At 38.5% G+C, this 15,877-nt stretch overlaps 1 protein-coding gene across 1 annotated transcript in view; it reads left to right on the top strand.

Moving 5' to 3' along the window:
* Positions 1-214: 214 nt before the first annotated feature.
* The window catches only part of MPDZ (multiple PDZ domain protein), a gene marked incomplete at its 5' end in the record, with an annotated part of 52,906 nt that continues 37,243 nt past the window's right edge, over positions 215-15,877 (top strand). Inside the window, 6 exons of the mRNA XM_009698489.1 lie at positions 215-424; positions 2,053-2,169; positions 4,715-4,873; positions 7,782-8,066; positions 8,980-9,103; positions 13,337-13,535. Coding sequence (XP_009696791.1) covers positions 215-424; positions 2,053-2,169; positions 4,715-4,873; positions 7,782-8,066; positions 8,980-9,103; positions 13,337-13,535 — 1,094 coding nt within the window. The remainder of the gene's footprint in view (positions 425-2,052; positions 2,170-4,714; positions 4,874-7,781; positions 8,067-8,979; positions 9,104-13,336; positions 13,536-15,877) is intronic.

A 15,877-nucleotide genomic window follows, 5' to 3' on the forward strand; every position in this document is an offset into this window, starting at 1 on the left:
CACCTAGAAAGGAGTAATAATTTTCACATTTAAGAATTAAGAATAGGTGGAAGTCTAAACATGTGAGCAGTATGGACAGGAGGATATGTTCCTGCTAGTCTGGACCAGAGCTCTAACCTTTTTAATGATCCAACTCTGTTAGGTTAATAAAAGCTCATGTGTAAAAATTAGCTTCTCAAGACACAAAAGATTTTACTTCCTTTTATGTATTTAGGATCCTGTTGATCCAGCAAACACCGTAATTGTGATTCGCTCGTTAGTTCCTGGGGGTGTGGCTGAGCAAGATGGCAGACTTCTTCCTGGAGATCGGCTTATGTTTGTCAACGATACCAACTTGGAAAATGGCAGCCTGGAGGAAGCGGTACAAGCATTGAAAGGAGCCCCAACAGGAACAGTTAAAATAGGAGTTGCCAAACCACTGCCTGTAAGGATTTGGGAATTCGATGTGTACTTTTCATGTTGTTTAAGCTGGGAGATGATGATCCTGACTTCTGCATACACTTTTTGTGCTTTGGGGTGCAGCTGGGTGGCTTAAAACATCCAGAAGGTATCTTTAACATATTCCTGTATCTCCTTGCATGTAGGAGTGGCCTGTGTAGCGTATGACTGGGGTAGTGATTGCAGGACCTAGCACACCTGTCTTGCAGCTGAGAAAACAGCGAAGCATCCTGCAACCAGCACGGTCTTTCAGGGCTGCAAGTTGCCAGGCGTTAATTTTGGGCACTTACAAGATTCTCTGAATGTGTGAGATGGTGACATAAAGTCAACTTTATGTGGTTTGCCTGGAATTTGCCTGTTCTTTTGCTTTGCAAGGTATAGTAAATATGCAGTCTTTGTATTTAGGCTGCACGCTTTATGTTTAAGCAATGGTGAGTAGTCTTCAGTTCATATACCTCAAACTGGTTATTTTAGTATAGCCATAAATAATTTTAGACTTGGTTTCAGAAGGTAGTCTGTAACAATTAGGAAAGTGAGTTTGAAGGAGGCTTAGCGTTACTGAGATACTGTATCAGTAAAGTAGCTAGTGGACCAGCATCCCTGGTGTGTTAAATTCAAATCAGTAGAATGGCATCAGTACTTATATATAAAGAAAATACCTTTCACTATATTTTTAAGCCCAAGTGCAGTCTTTGGGGTTCATTTTTGCTTTTCATGAAATGGTAATCTTGTAGTCCTTGTGGATGCAGGTATCAGATTCTCATTCTTAGTAGGTCTGTGTGGAGGGCGTGGAGGGGAATGGCTGATATTTAAGTTACTAGAAACTTTGCTTTTCATAGTAAGAGGGTACTTCTTTAACTTGCTTTGTTAAAGTCAGTTCTTACTGGAGACTCTGCATTACCCACTAAAATGTCTTGCAAATCAACATTTTCATACTTAAGAAGATATCACTCTAAATGAGAAAATACATGGAGGTTGTTTCTGTTTCCAGCAGTTTGTAAATGTTCAGCATTTGCACTTCAATATTCCATGTATTATGCTTGCCAATTAATTAAACATTGTGAATAATCACTGGCTTCTTTGCGGTACTGGATGAATGCACCTAACATCAAATTATGTTGGAAAAAGCTGTTGGTTTATAGTCAGAATTTTATTTTGTCCTCTTGAAGCTGTTCCACCTGGCAGATACTATCTTAAACACAGGCAGTGGATGCAGTCTTCCTGCTCACTAACAAAATTACTCTGTGGCTAGCAAGGTTGTAAAGGCCTCTGCTGTTAGGCTTTTTCCCTGGTGGCAGCTCTGATGGCAGTTTTAGTATATGTTTAATAAAAGCAGAAATTGAAATGAGTTTAGACTAAGCTGTGGGCTTTGTGGTATAGCTGGATAGGCCTTTTTCATTACATGGGATTGTAAAATGAGATGGGAAGCTGAATCAATTCAGGTAAATTTGAAAAAAAGATTGTCTCTTTACCTGCCCAACATGGTGACTATGATTGAAATGAACTCTTTGCTGCATTTGGAATTCATTTGCCTCTAAAACCCCACACATAACACACTCTGCACGCCCTGTGTCCTGGCCACTCATCCAACTCAGAGCTTCGTTCTTTCTGCAGCTTTCTCCAGAGGAGGGCTATGTCTCTGCTAAGGAAGATTGCTTTTTCTACACTGCCCAGTCACTTGAGGAGGAGGGGCCAGCTGATGCAGCCCTCTTCCATGCTGAGCTGGCTCTGGTTAGTGGCCCAACTTACCACAGATTTCTTAAGTCTTTGCATTTTGTAATAAAAGGGGTTACTTTGTCATCGTTCGTGCTTAATTTTTAGTGTTTGCTGTCACCATGTTAGTCATCCACCATAGCTGGGATGGATCCCCACATGGTAGAAACTGGTACGTGGAGGTTTTGGCTGTTTGCATGAGCTGTGAATCTGGCCTATGATATGTTAGTTACGGGAACAAAAGGAAGTATTTTGCTGAGATTTTCAAAAGTGCATGGCTACCCACTTCTCCTTGCATGCACTGCATATCCCTTTGAAAATCTCACCTCGTGTAGAGAAATGATCATGTGCTTATTTTGTAAATAAATATCTTTGCCTATGTATCATATTACATCACTCCTGTACCTTGAAAAGTTTTTGAAACTCTGTTTTTGCATGTAAGCCAGCCTTACAAGGAATGCAGTCTGTCTCCAAAAGCTGCCAACACTTCCTCGTAATAATGTTCTTTAGACTTCAGCATCAATCAGTGTTTACGAGATTTGCAAGGTCAGAAGGTGTTCACTTGTACAAACAATGCGGCTTACCTGAGCATTCAGTGCCTTACATAGCCCGGAAGTTACCAATGAGAACTCAGATAGAAAAGACAAAGGAAATAGGACTCTATGGAAAAAAAACCCACAAACAACGGAACCCCCCCAAAACCCAGAATATAAACATATTCCGATTGTGCGTTCTCATGGTTATTTGTACTGATCTGGGTTTGATATTGAAGTTATTTGGCCCTCATTTTCTGGGGACATGAGTAAGGAAGCAGTTTCTACTAAACACCAGAACTTAATTAATTAGAAAAAAAACCAAACCCAAACAAAACCCGGAAATGGATCGTTCCAAGGCAAAAATGTCTGAATTACTGATTCCAATATCTTTGCCATTTTTTCACATTTGCAGATGACAAGCTAGTTTTAATAACTTGCTTTTAAACAAGACTACCTTTTTTTTCTTCTGCAGTTTGTTAGCTTGGTACAGTAGTTAGATAATAGTATTTACCTTATTCTATTCATTGAGAAGAAGTATGAAGAAACTAGGTTATATATTATACATATCCTTTAATTAAAGATGTGTTGAAAAGATCAGATTAAACCAAGTATTTAAAAATTTGACTTCTATTTGTGATTCATTAAAAAAAAATTTGTGAAAGAACAATGAAAATTTATGGCAGATAATAATATGGTTAAATTGTCAGTTCTATCTATCTATGTCTAATTAAATGTGCAAAATATGAAATTGAATGTGCAGTCACCCAGATGTGTTTGCAGAGTGCATCCATGAGGTACTATTTTTCATAGATAAATCTACACTCAAATTCTACAGGTCTGTCCCCATTTTTCACAATCCTTTTTTTAGGGCATAGCTTTGGTAACACAAGTCTGCATCTTCCAGAAGATAAGCTGAGAGTAAGTTACATGAAAGAAGCACTTTGAATTAGCTGTTAAGTCTTTAGGGTTGAGACAATAAAAAAATGGATCATTTCTACCCCAAAAAGGAATCAATATGTTGACTCACTGCAGATTGTTGCTATTACTGTTGTGAATCTGACATAAAGAATTCCTAATATGATTAACCACAGAGGCTGGAAAACAAGTTATGTCCCTTCTCTGCAGATGGGTGCACTTGGCTGCTTCATGCAAGTTTATCATATGGTCATGGCTCTCAACTCACTGATCATTTTTGTTAGCATACACTGCTTTCTTGAGCTCTGCCAGGAGAGGTGAAATTATAATCAAAATGTATTATGTGAGACACTGTAAATTAACTCTTTTAGGACTTAATTTTATTCTAGTATTTGAAAGTGTATCGGTCTTGAAAAAAGTTGTATTTCATTTAAGAAAAAAAAGGCAAAAAATACTACCCATGTCCATGTCTGGAACTCTTTTTAAAATTTTATTTCTCATGCAAGACAGGAGAATTGTCCATATTAATCTTGTTGTCAAATGTTAAATATTTTGGAAATCATAAAAAAGCATGTCATATATTTTTCTTATAAATGTATTGGAAAGCATTGCAGTTTCCAGAAGATTATATTTGATACCCTTTTCAAAACAACCAAACGTATGAAGTTGTGTGGAGGAAAGATTCCTGACAGGTGGCAATAGGTGAAGCTCATTATTTTTTCAGTGCTAATTCTTGTGAAAGATAATTAAAATGAAAAAAAAAGCTGTAAAGAAATAAAAATATTGTTACTATGAAGTACAGCAGGAAAACACCTCGTACTTCTATTAGCAGGCATGAGCCTGCCCTAGCCCTGCAACTCATTCCAGTTGAGACTTTCACTTTACTTCAGATTTTTTGCAACCTCTGAAGAAGTAGTAACATGAATTGTAACTGGAAGCAGAAATTTTCCCTACTGTGCTATGCAAATATAACTTCAATATAAAACATGGAGGGGAAAAAAAAAAGAAGGAAAGCGTCAGTCAGTATGTAGCAGCTGAGGTGCGTGTGTTCAGGGCTTATGTGGTGTGAAGGTAACAGATAGCCTGGCTGATTGAATTACTTCTGTTGTTAGGTGGACTCCGGCGAGGCAGATCTAGCAGATGAGTCCACCTTTGAATCGCAGTATTCTCTAGAGAGTGACGTCTTCCAGACTTCAATGATAGCTCTGCATGGCAGTGCCTGTAGCGGTGAGCTGAACTACAGCTTCTCTCTTCCATTGTCAACTCCCAAGGTAAAAAGGAGGATGGTTTTATTGATGAGAAACTTTGATTATAAGTGTGAAAAGGCTATGTTATTAGATATAAGTGTTTTATGTCATCCTGGCTCAAACTGCACTGTTTGTTACCAGATTAAAGTGCAGTCTTATTTAGGGTAGTTCTGATGTCTTTCAGATGTCTGTGTTGAAGAGAGAGGCAGTTAGAAGGTTGAAAGCTTGGATTTGTGTTTTCTATAGCCAGATAAAGTATGGTGAGATGTTTGTAGTGTTAAGGCTGTGGTAAGCAGTCTGCCACTTCAGAGCATAGTGAAGAGTGGTAACACAAAGTAACTGCATTATTCTACAATATTTTGAGTATGAAAAGCAGGAGTAAGTTTTCATCCTAAGCTTTGCCTTTAAACTTCATAGTTAGTATGTTTACTAATTCATCTACTGTGTTCTTGAATGAAATGTTCATAATGATACTGTAATTAAAAGTAAATATGTATATATCAAACCTCTGATTGCTAATAATTTCTATTTAAAGATAAATTCTCTGAGTATTACAAAGATCAGTATCTTTTTTCTTGCTGGTCTTATACCCATAATGACTGGATTGATTGTATCAGAGTTGGTGTTTTGTTTCTCTCCATGGTTTTTCATGTTCTTTTTCTTGACAATGTATAGGTTTATTTCGCTAATCTAGAGTCTTCCAAGTAATTTCTCCTAGCGTTCATCTTTGAAAGCAACATTGTAGGGATTTCTTCCAGGCTTTGCAGTCTGTGGTCTTGAATAGAGTAACTGCTGCTTTTTCCTCCACACCTGAGATGCAGTAACTCCCTTTATACTGTCTGGAATATGCTCAGCCCTTATGAGGCACTGGTTGGGAAGCTAAATTCATCTTCTAATCGTTTCTACTAATCCACAGAAGAGCACATCTCTGCTGTGCCAGTGGGACAGATTGCGTAGTTTAACTCTGTAATTGTTACTTAAATGGATTATGCCTTTTGCATGCTGAGAAGCGTTTTATGAGATAGTGGCTAGATTTACATTATATATCATGCTGAGCCTTTAGAAAGTCTTAAGTTATTTTCAGCATTAACTTAAAGATGGCTTTGGTTTACACGTTTTTTTTAAAGATTATGGTCCTGACTTTTCAGTGTTACTCTCTGTGCACCAGTATGAAGTGAGTATTAAGTTCCCATCAAGTAGCATTTTTATATTCTGCAGTTATGAGTGTCTTCACAAAGTAAACATCGTGAGAAAATCTGTTCATAAAAGAAGACTCTTGAAGTAAGTGAAATGCAGTAAAAATGAAAAAATCGCTATTCGATGCTATGAGGAATGCAAAGGTATTTCAGCTATTTCTGACTGCAGGGCAGTTAGCAGGTTCTGAATGCCTTTGATATCACTTTCAGAACAGGTGATAAAAAAAATACTTAAAATAATGCAAATGCTCTAATGAGGCCACACAGTTGCTGTAGTTGTAGTTACAAATTCCTGAAATCGTGTTTGTCTTCAAAAATTGCAGCATTGGCTTTTCTTTAAGTGAAACAAAAATAACAGACATATGCTGCAACTCTAATATGTATATACAGCATATGGAATAAATATTGAGTACGATCCGGGTCTTGTTTTCACTGTTTTGGAAAAGGGTACAAAACAGACTTAAAAGTAATGGCCCAGCTGTCTTTGAAATAGTTTAATACATTATAGTCCTGGTGTTCTGTTCTCCAAAAGGTAGGAAATTATTTCATTGATTACATCACGCAGATTAGTTGTATTTAGGCTTTGCTAAATTATCTTCTCAGTTGTTACTTAAACCACTTATTTACAGGTCAGCCTTTTTTATGATTGTCTGAGGACAGAGCAAGCATTTATGCACTTCATGAACAATGAGAAAAAGTGATTCTAAGGCTGGTGATACAAAATGTTGCAAAATAGCCCAAAATCCTGGGAAATATGTTTTCCCCACTTTTTGGAAAAGGAATAGAAGAATTAATAGGGCCAGTGGATAACAATTAAGACAGATAGAGGTAGTCATTGCTGTGACTACATCTTACTACATTTCAGAGAAAAATCCTTAATATTGATACAGAGCCTGTAAGTCCAACCTCTAAGTCCTTGATAAATTTTTCTAATATCTGATGGCGTACATGTTTTTAAAATTACTTATTTTGGAAGTTCAACTAGAGAATATTTGAACTTGGTTTTCAGAAGGTTGTGATTCTTGAAATCCCTTAAAATATTTGAAATGCAGGACCTTGGAATCTTGAAAGTCTGAACAAATTTTGTATAGAGAACTTAATTCTACTACTGCAGCCATAATACCCTTGCAATAGGTACTAACTGCTAAGCTTCTGTAACTCCTTCATTGTATTTGCTTGTTGTCACACTTCAAAATCTGTGTGTTCATTTTTGGCTGAGATTTCACTGAGTTTTTACTTTTCCCTCTTTGTGTGGAAGGCATATCTAAATATATTTCTACTCAGTTAAATGGATGATTAGGTTACATGCTTATTTTCTGATGTGCTTGAAATTGCTCTTTGCTTGCTAAATGTTTTGAAAGTAAAGACCTTGGTCTTGCAAAGTTCTTCCACGTGAGAAAGACAATTAAACGCTTTATTTCTAATAACTTGCTGGAGTTATGTCTGGTTTGAGAATGTGTGAGTAGACGTTACTTCACTGAAGTTAGTGGATTAGAATCTGATCTTCAGCGGTAACTTATTTTCATTGATTTCTGGTATTTTAAAACAAGAAATTGTCTCAGAGATCAAGTAAATTTTATAGCAAAATGCCTATGGGGATCTACTGAAGACACTGATGTTACAAGTATGTTTAAATTCTGTAAGATTAGTTTCTGTTGATGATTTTAGCACGAAATGTACTTTTTAATTATACTACAAAAAAATGTTGATTGTTCATTGTCTCCTGTGTTTAACAGTCAGTTGGAGAGGAATGTTCAAATGCTGCAGCTGATTTCCATGTATCTGACAAAAATATGTACAACATGGATCTGAATCAGAGAGTGAGAGAGCAAAAGCCCGTCGTGGGCAATAGTCTGGAAACTGCAACTGGTTTTACTAAAAAGGATCTGCCTCTGGATGTTTCGGATATCAACCAAAATGAAAGTGAAAACACAGCAACATGGACTGAATCTCAGATGACAACTGAAATTGCACCAAGTACAAGCCTTGCTACTACCGTGCAGCTTGATCCCACTGGAAAAGTAAAGATTTTTTTTTTTAAATAATAATAAAAAAAAACCTATGGAAAGGCCATATTACGCCATAGAGTCTCCTACAGAAATTTACACTGGCCAACAGCTATGTGTGGTTCTTTGATTATAAATGTCTGTCAGACGTGGTAGCTCGCATCAAAACTTACAGATTTAGACCTGTCCGAAACAGGAGATAATTTATGGCATCAAGATAGTCATGTCCCAGAGTCTGGTGATACAGGGGTATATAAAAGTTTGTTTGTACCTCACAGCTGTAGACACTGCTGGACCGCAGTGTACCCGCTAGGTAAGCCAGGGGGCTTTTCTTATCGCCTGGTAACCTCCACAGAGGCATGGCCACAAGGAGGAGGTGCACAGCTGGAAACTGGGCCTAGGAAGCCAAGGGGGAGTGGAATGAAAGTTTTGCAATCTGATGTTTGTGTGAACCTGCACAGTTCAGCTCACAAATTGGCTTCAGATGCCACAGTGCAAACGTAATGTTCCTTTATATGGTAGTCACTGTGACGTGTGTTTCTTTTTTCTTCAGTGATTTATTAAGAAATTCTTAAAAGAGCTGCAGTTTCTTACAAGATTTGTTACTTTAGCAGTGGCAGATTATCACACATGTGTGTTGAATAAGTCTGAGAGCCCTTGAATTTATCCCGCTAATGTTAAGAGTGTAACTGTTGTCCCTAAATTAAAAGCGTACTTTGTGGTAGGTTTACTGTATTACCTGAATGAAAACAGAAGCTCATGTATGTTGATTTGATCTTTGATGGACTGACTTTTCCAATGTCTATATAAGAAATCTGTATTAATTATACACCTAGCTTTTGTATAAGGTAAGATGAGTTGAGGTCAGTATGTCCAATTGTATTTTTATCTCAGTATTCTGAACTGATGTTATTTTCCCTTGTGCTAGGATCAAGTGCTTTTAATGGAAAAGAGAGGCCCAGTATCTTTGGAGAGAAGTTCCACAACACCAAATTCAAACAAAAACATGTGTGAGAAGACTATCACTATTGCAAAAGGCAATTCAAGTCTAGGTAAGGCAGCTAATGTGTTTTGTAACCTGTTCAGGAACGTGGCTTTCTGTTTTTCTCATATGTTTCCTCTTTTACTAGTAAAGACTAAACATTTTTCTTTTAATGGGGAAAGCATAAGAAGACATTCATTCTTTCCTGCTCTTGCCCTCTTTGGCTATGGTTGCAGTGGATCCATTTGCTCCCACTGTGAACACAAAAGTAAAGTGTCCAGTCTCACTGAGGGTTTTCTTTTTCCCATAAAGGAGTTTAGTCATTCCTAAGTGTTAACAGAGCAATTTTAATACATTGGTTTTTATTATCTATACATTTAAGAAATATAGTGGAAAAACAAGATATAGGCAGGGAATGCTGTAGAGGAACACTTTGGTCAAAGAGCTGCAGACTAGACTTTCAAATATATGTAAACACAAAATGATCTTGCTTTCTGAAGATCGTCGAAAGGGTCTAAACAAACTGTTTGCTTCCTTGCTACTTATTTGTACTTGTGTCTTAAGTGCCTCAGTATTTCTGAAATTCAGATCATTGATACATTTACTAGGTAGTATTTTTAGCTCAATGATATTATAATTTTTTAGAGAATTTCAGAGTTTTGAATTTCTGCAGTCTGCAGCTTCCTGAGCATACTCATGAGAGTCACATTTTTGAGCGAACAGGCACAACAGATGGAAACATTTTTTGATGTCCTCTCCTGGTCTCTGGTGCAGCCCTGGGTGGGGAGAGTGGGCATGGCATCCTCCCAGGCCAGTTCCCAAAGCCAGCGCAGGGAACTTTGTAGTGGAGGCAGTGGTGCTCCCCTCCCGTTCCTGGCCGGTGTGTTCATTTGCTGTGCTTTAGGTTCCTGGTGCCATTTCTTCTGGGTAACTGTACATCCTTGAAGTCTCTGTGGTGTTGGTAGAACAGGAATTTGTGTGGACGCTGGCTGTTTGCAGTGACTCCACAAATGCTTTAAGATGGGTTGTCCACAGAGCAGGTTGTTCATAAACAACCACCACTTAGGACTCCCTTGCTGTGCAGAGGTGGGTGGGGTATGGTGATGCTGTAATTCAGTGGGTGCTTCCGATTGGAATCAGCTGCCCTCTGATGTCTGGGTGCTCAGTCTGCCTCGTATCAGCCAGACTCCAAACTGGATCTGGAACTGATGTGGTTTAAAATCAGCCTCCCCAAAATATAAAGATGTAGGTAAGGCTGATATGGGTGTAACTTTTGACTTTTGACTTTCATTCGTGTGAGGTGCTTGGTGAACTACTGCTTACTGGCCTCATTGCCGGACAGTATAAAGTGCAGGTCACAGTGCAGTTCCAGGCATTTGGATTTTGTTAAAAAAGTTTTGTTTGCAATCGCCTCTTAACTCAATGAAGCAGTGTTTTTCATGAATGTCTGTGAGTATTTTAAGTGTAGTGAACAAAGAAAGCAAATTTTATGTCAAGTGTGATACAGCATGAAAATAGAAACATGGAGCAGGGTGCATGTGGGCAGACATTACAGGCATGAAAAGTAAGACTGGCCTCTCATATATACACGGTATGAATGTGAATAATGCTTTCTACTGGCTTTTGACTGTAGTCTTTTTCTTCCAGTCTGTGTGTGCTCTGGCCTGGGAAGGTGCCTGGGCTCAGTGACCAATTTCCACACATGGCTGCACTGCTTTTAACTTTCATTTTTACAAAAGGAGCTTAAACAAGAGCTGTGAATGATTTTGAAAGCTGAAGCTCCTTCAGTTATTTTGGTTGAGAACTGGCACTTCTTTTTTCATTTTAAATGGTGTCACCTGTAGCTTGCAACAGCTCTTCAAATCCAGCCACAGCTGAAGCTGTAACCTTTTCGTTGTGGTTTTTAAAAGGTAAGAGGATGGAGCACCCACATGCAAAAAGAGCTGAAGCGCCATTGTCCTATGTGATTCATTTGGCAGCATGACAGTGGCATTTGCATTTTTAACCTGAAACTGTAGGTGTGCAAAGTGTGACATCAGCCTTGCAGATCTGTTGTATGAGGATGCCAGCATTGGAACTGGGGGTGATGTTTTTCTAAAGTGCTATTACGTTAGCCTCAGTAATACTGTTTTTTGTCACTGGCTTAACCAAGCAGCAAAGTTAGGTTCAGAATTTCAAACCACATTTCAGCTGTTTCCTTCGCAGTTTGCTTTAATGTGCATGCTGCCTGTATTCTGGTGGAGAACACTCTGTTGCAGAGTTGTGTTTTCAGTCAGATCTGACTGGGTAACCTGTGTGAGCAGATCTATCAAGAGATGGTTGTTGGAAGGAGTACGCGAGTGTAAATGCTGGGGCATCCACCCAAGGATGGCACCTGTTAATGCCATGTGTAATGTGCACAACATTATAACGTTTCTCATCTGAGGGGTAGGTGACAGGCAACTTACCTCTGTTTTTTCTAATAGCAAGGCAATAAATCATTGGCATTGTGTGTCTGTATCACAAGTCTGATATGTGCATGTATCACAGCTGTACCACAGCTGACATCATCACCTGGCAAATCATAAATACAAAACTCCAGTCAATGGTAACACCATATTCTTTTACCAGTTTAATATAAAGTACCATCATTAGATGAGTTTTGCAGTTTTTCCAAAAGATAAACTTTGACTTCTGCATACCAAAGCAGAGAGGTACATGTATTCCTGTGTCTAAGCAGCTCATTGGATGGTTCCTTGCTAGTCAGGGCCACCTTAGCATACTTTAGGCAGCAATGTTGATCTCAACTACAAGTGGGTGTGAGGAGCTGACTCTGTTAAAAAGATTTTAATTTTCTGAAAGGAGTCCTAAAAAGTACAAGTGAATATCTGGATAAGTGTTCTTCTTTAAATGGTTAGAGTTTTTTGTGTTTTTTTTTAATTTTATCTGAGACAGATACATAGGCAGATGTTAGTATGATTGACTGAGTCTGGGTAGCCTGGGGCTTATAGCTGCCTTCTAAACTCTGTTCAGCCAGTCAGTCACCCAAGGTTTAAGGTCACAGAGTAAAGTGTTCAGTTGCTTGTGGAGCTATGTTTGTATATAAATGGTTAGAATTTCTTCGTAGTCAGTGTTCTTGGAGGTTTTGCTCTGGGTAGCTGTCATCTTCCTTCCACTCATAGTCTGGACAATAAGGTAAGGGCTTGCAGACACACAGCTGCAATCCCAGTGCTTGCTAGCCTGATGTTTACATGCAAAACCAGGAGAGCACATAGTGGGGTAGTCATGGCCTCCTTCTCCAATAGATATTTGTCTATAAGATGCTCTTAGTTCAGTGGCTTCATCTTGTTAGTAAAGGAAAGCTTCCATGTTAGTGCACAAAAAAGAATAAAAATGAGTTTGGCAGTATAAAGATAGTGCTGGCCTTTCAGCCACCTTTCCATTGCCTTAGTGAAGAACAGTTTTTCCTGAAACTGTCATCAAGGTTGATTTCGTGCCCTGGAATTAACAGTGGCAACTCATGCATGTAAGAGCAGTCACAAAGACACGTGAAGCCCAGCATCACAAGTAAGTCTCGATGGGCTCCCCATGGGGGAGCAGGGGGAAGAGCATCTCTCTCTCATTTCCCATTAGTGAAAAGAAAGTGGAGTTAAATGGTGCATGTAAACATTGAGAATTAGTGTCTTGCTGTGCCACAGGTGGGATCGTGGTGTAACTCAAGTAGTGGACTGTATCAGATAATCAGTAGTGTGTGGGCCCTCACAAAAGTCAGGATGCCTTTCTGGGCCTAAGCTATGCCCCACCTAGGATAGTGGGAAGGCAGCCACTGTCTCAGTGGGATCTGATTCAGGCTTTCTGTTGAAAATAAGTGTGTGGTTGTATTGGCCCTGTGCTCCTAATTAACTATTTAGTCATTTCACCTCCTTTCCAAAGAGAACCGTCATAAACTGAACCGAAATGTGGTGTATAAACTTGGTGAACCATCCAGAAAAGTGGTAAATTTGACTGTTTTAGAAGCAATTTCATCACCTTTTTGGTTTATTTTCTGCTTAAATTTTCCACTGTCTTGTTTTTTTTTATACTGAGCCTGGTATGTGAAATGAAACAAGGTAAAGATTCCGTGATTGGGATTTGTAACTGCTGTCTCCTGTTGGAAAGAAGGAAATGCAAGGGTGAATGAGAGCAATGTTTATAGACTTGCTGACATTGGCAAGTTGGCTGGCTGGCTTTTACCTTCCCTGCCTCAGGTTAAGTTTCTTTTTCTTGGCACTCAGAGCTGGGGCTCAAAGACATTATTAACTGTTCCATGTGTTTTTCACTATAGGGATGACAGTAAGTTCCAATAAAGACGGCTCAGGAATGATAGTCCGCAGCATCATCCATGGAGGCTCAATAAGTCGTGATGGACGGATTGGTGTGGGGGACTGCATCCTGTCCATTAATGAAGAGTCAACCACTAACTTAACCAATGCACAAGCCCGGGCTATGCTGAGGAGGCATTCGCTCATTGGACCGGATATAAAGTAGGTAGATGATGAATTGTGGTAGGAAGAGGCTAATAATCAAAATTTGGTAATTTATGGAAGTATTCTAAATGAAAATTTTGTTTGTTTTTACAACATGAATTTTCCTTTAAGTTACCGTTTCAGATGTGTAATTCTCCTTCAGATTACAGCTTCATGGGTTTGAAAGATAGAATCACTTGTGTGAGAGGCTTTGGTTGTTCTTAGAAAAGTTATTACTGTCATTAGTGTAATCATCATCGTTATTGCCCTGCCTGGTTTTATTGAAGGAAGGGGATTAGGCAGAGTTTTGCATTCATAGTATGACTATTCTATGGAAGGTAAGGATTTCCTCAGGGTGTTTGTGTTTCTCAAAGGTGGACTGTCCTGGCCATTGCACAAGTGATTTAATTTGATGAACATCTTTGTAATGGGTTTTGGTTTTGGCTGCCATACAGAAAGTATGACACATGATGTTAATGCAGAAAAGTAATACTCAAAACATTTCCAGTACATCTGTGACAAGCAGCAGAAACAGTCTGTTTTGTGAAGTTACTTCCAAGTTTTTATTAGTACCTAAGAAGAAACTGTTGCTCTAGTGCAGTATCTGCTCTCGGGAGTACTACTTTAAACTTGCAGTAATTAGTACAAGTTTTAAAAAATCTGATTGCTTGATGAGCAAGTTTCTTCTTCGCAAATTCACTCAATTTACAGAATTTTAACTTTCCTTTAAAGTACAATTCTTTCTAGCTGTTATGGTTGTGGAGTTAACTTTGCACACATACACATTCTAGAAATGAGGTTGTTCCTAAGCTTGTGGACAGTGCTCTAAACACACTGGTGCTGGGTTGACAGCTCCAAAAATGTAGTAGCTGTTTTTCTCAAACCCATGGTAACGTGAATTGGGTCAGAGCTGCAAATGGGGTTAATGGAGGTGTTGGTAATAGAAGCCTCTACTTCAAGAGGGTGGCCTTAAAAGGGATTAGTTCAGTCTCAGTGCAGTTGCAGGTAACTGTGGTTTCTGTCAGTTGAAAATGGACTCCAGAGCATTCCATTCTTCCCCAGAAGTATTCTAGCTTTGAAGAGACCTAGCATTTTGGCAACAGATAGACAAAGTATCTTCACTGTGAGTGGCAGGTTTAATTGACTGCCCCATAGCTGTCATGCCTTTAGGACTGTGATTTAATGCAAGCTTGATTAAATAATGGCATCTGCTCATATAATGAATTACATTATTGTTAATGCTGTCATGAATATGAGTGAGTCAGTGTTGATAAAATGTGACGTTGATTGTTATTGTAGGCTTTCAAACTGTATTATAATTCTGACTGCCAAGACTGAAATCACGTTTGTATGTGTGCATGCATGTGTGTGTACATCTGCTTAGATATGCAAGTGCTACAGCACCATTCTTTTGCAAGGGGTCTTTTATTAGTACTGTAGTTACGTGATCAAACACAGATGTGTTCATTATTTGTACTTATTCTTTTATAGCTGCTGCATTTTACACTATGTGACTATAAGTTTTGTTTTGTAGTCTTAGTCTTTTTGCAGGTATGTTGGAAATACCAAAATCTTGTCTTAGACATGAATATTCAGATTTTCCACATAAAAGTGCATTCCCTTTCTGAAAGATCTCACAGAAAAGGGGCAGTTTCTATTCATATTCTTACTAAAGATTTTTGTCTTTCATTTCGTATTTATGTTCTTTGGTGCATTCCCATGATAAGGGTTTAAATTGAAGCTGGCTTCTGCAGCTTGCTTTCAAAGAACTGAAAGACCAAATCCATTGGTAGTTTCTGAAGGAGTCTTGCAAGAATGAAGACAGTATTTTGGGGCCTACGTAGTTTTGATACAAACCTGTTCAGCATAATTAAACTTTCCTGTAATTTGTACTTTCAGGGCCAGTACAGGATCCCAGAAAAATATTATGGTACAAACATGTGATTAATACCCCAATTCAGAAATTTGGAGATATGGAGCATTAACTCATGATAATTCTTTCTTTTTGCTGTATAGATGTCATTTCAGAGCTAGTGTGGTGCACCACCATGCAGGATTTGCGATTTAAGGGCAAACATTTCAAATAAGCAAGTTGAATCTTTTTGGTGTCTTTCTCGGGAAACAAGGGTGCACAAGCACTCAGGTGTGGCCATCTAGATATCATTCCTCTTTATCCATACAGGGCTGCAAATTTGGCACTTTAATTTTTAGACTGATCTGTTTTTTGGTAGCAGGGTGTCCCCAAAAAGCGATTAAGCAGAAGTATTTTAATTTCAAAGTTGTATTTCAGTGGCAAATGTTATCTGATGAGAAAACATAAAGCTGTTCTTACTTGCCACATAAAGGCTTTGTTTTATTTT

The sequence above is a fragment of the Cariama cristata genome, unplaced genomic scaffold, assembly GCF_000690535.1.
Source record: "Cariama cristata isolate BGI_N322 unplaced genomic scaffold, ASM69053v1 scaffold1014, whole genome shotgun sequence".
NCBI classification, from domain to species: domain Eukaryota; kingdom Metazoa; phylum Chordata; class Aves; order Cariamiformes; family Cariamidae; genus Cariama; species Cariama cristata.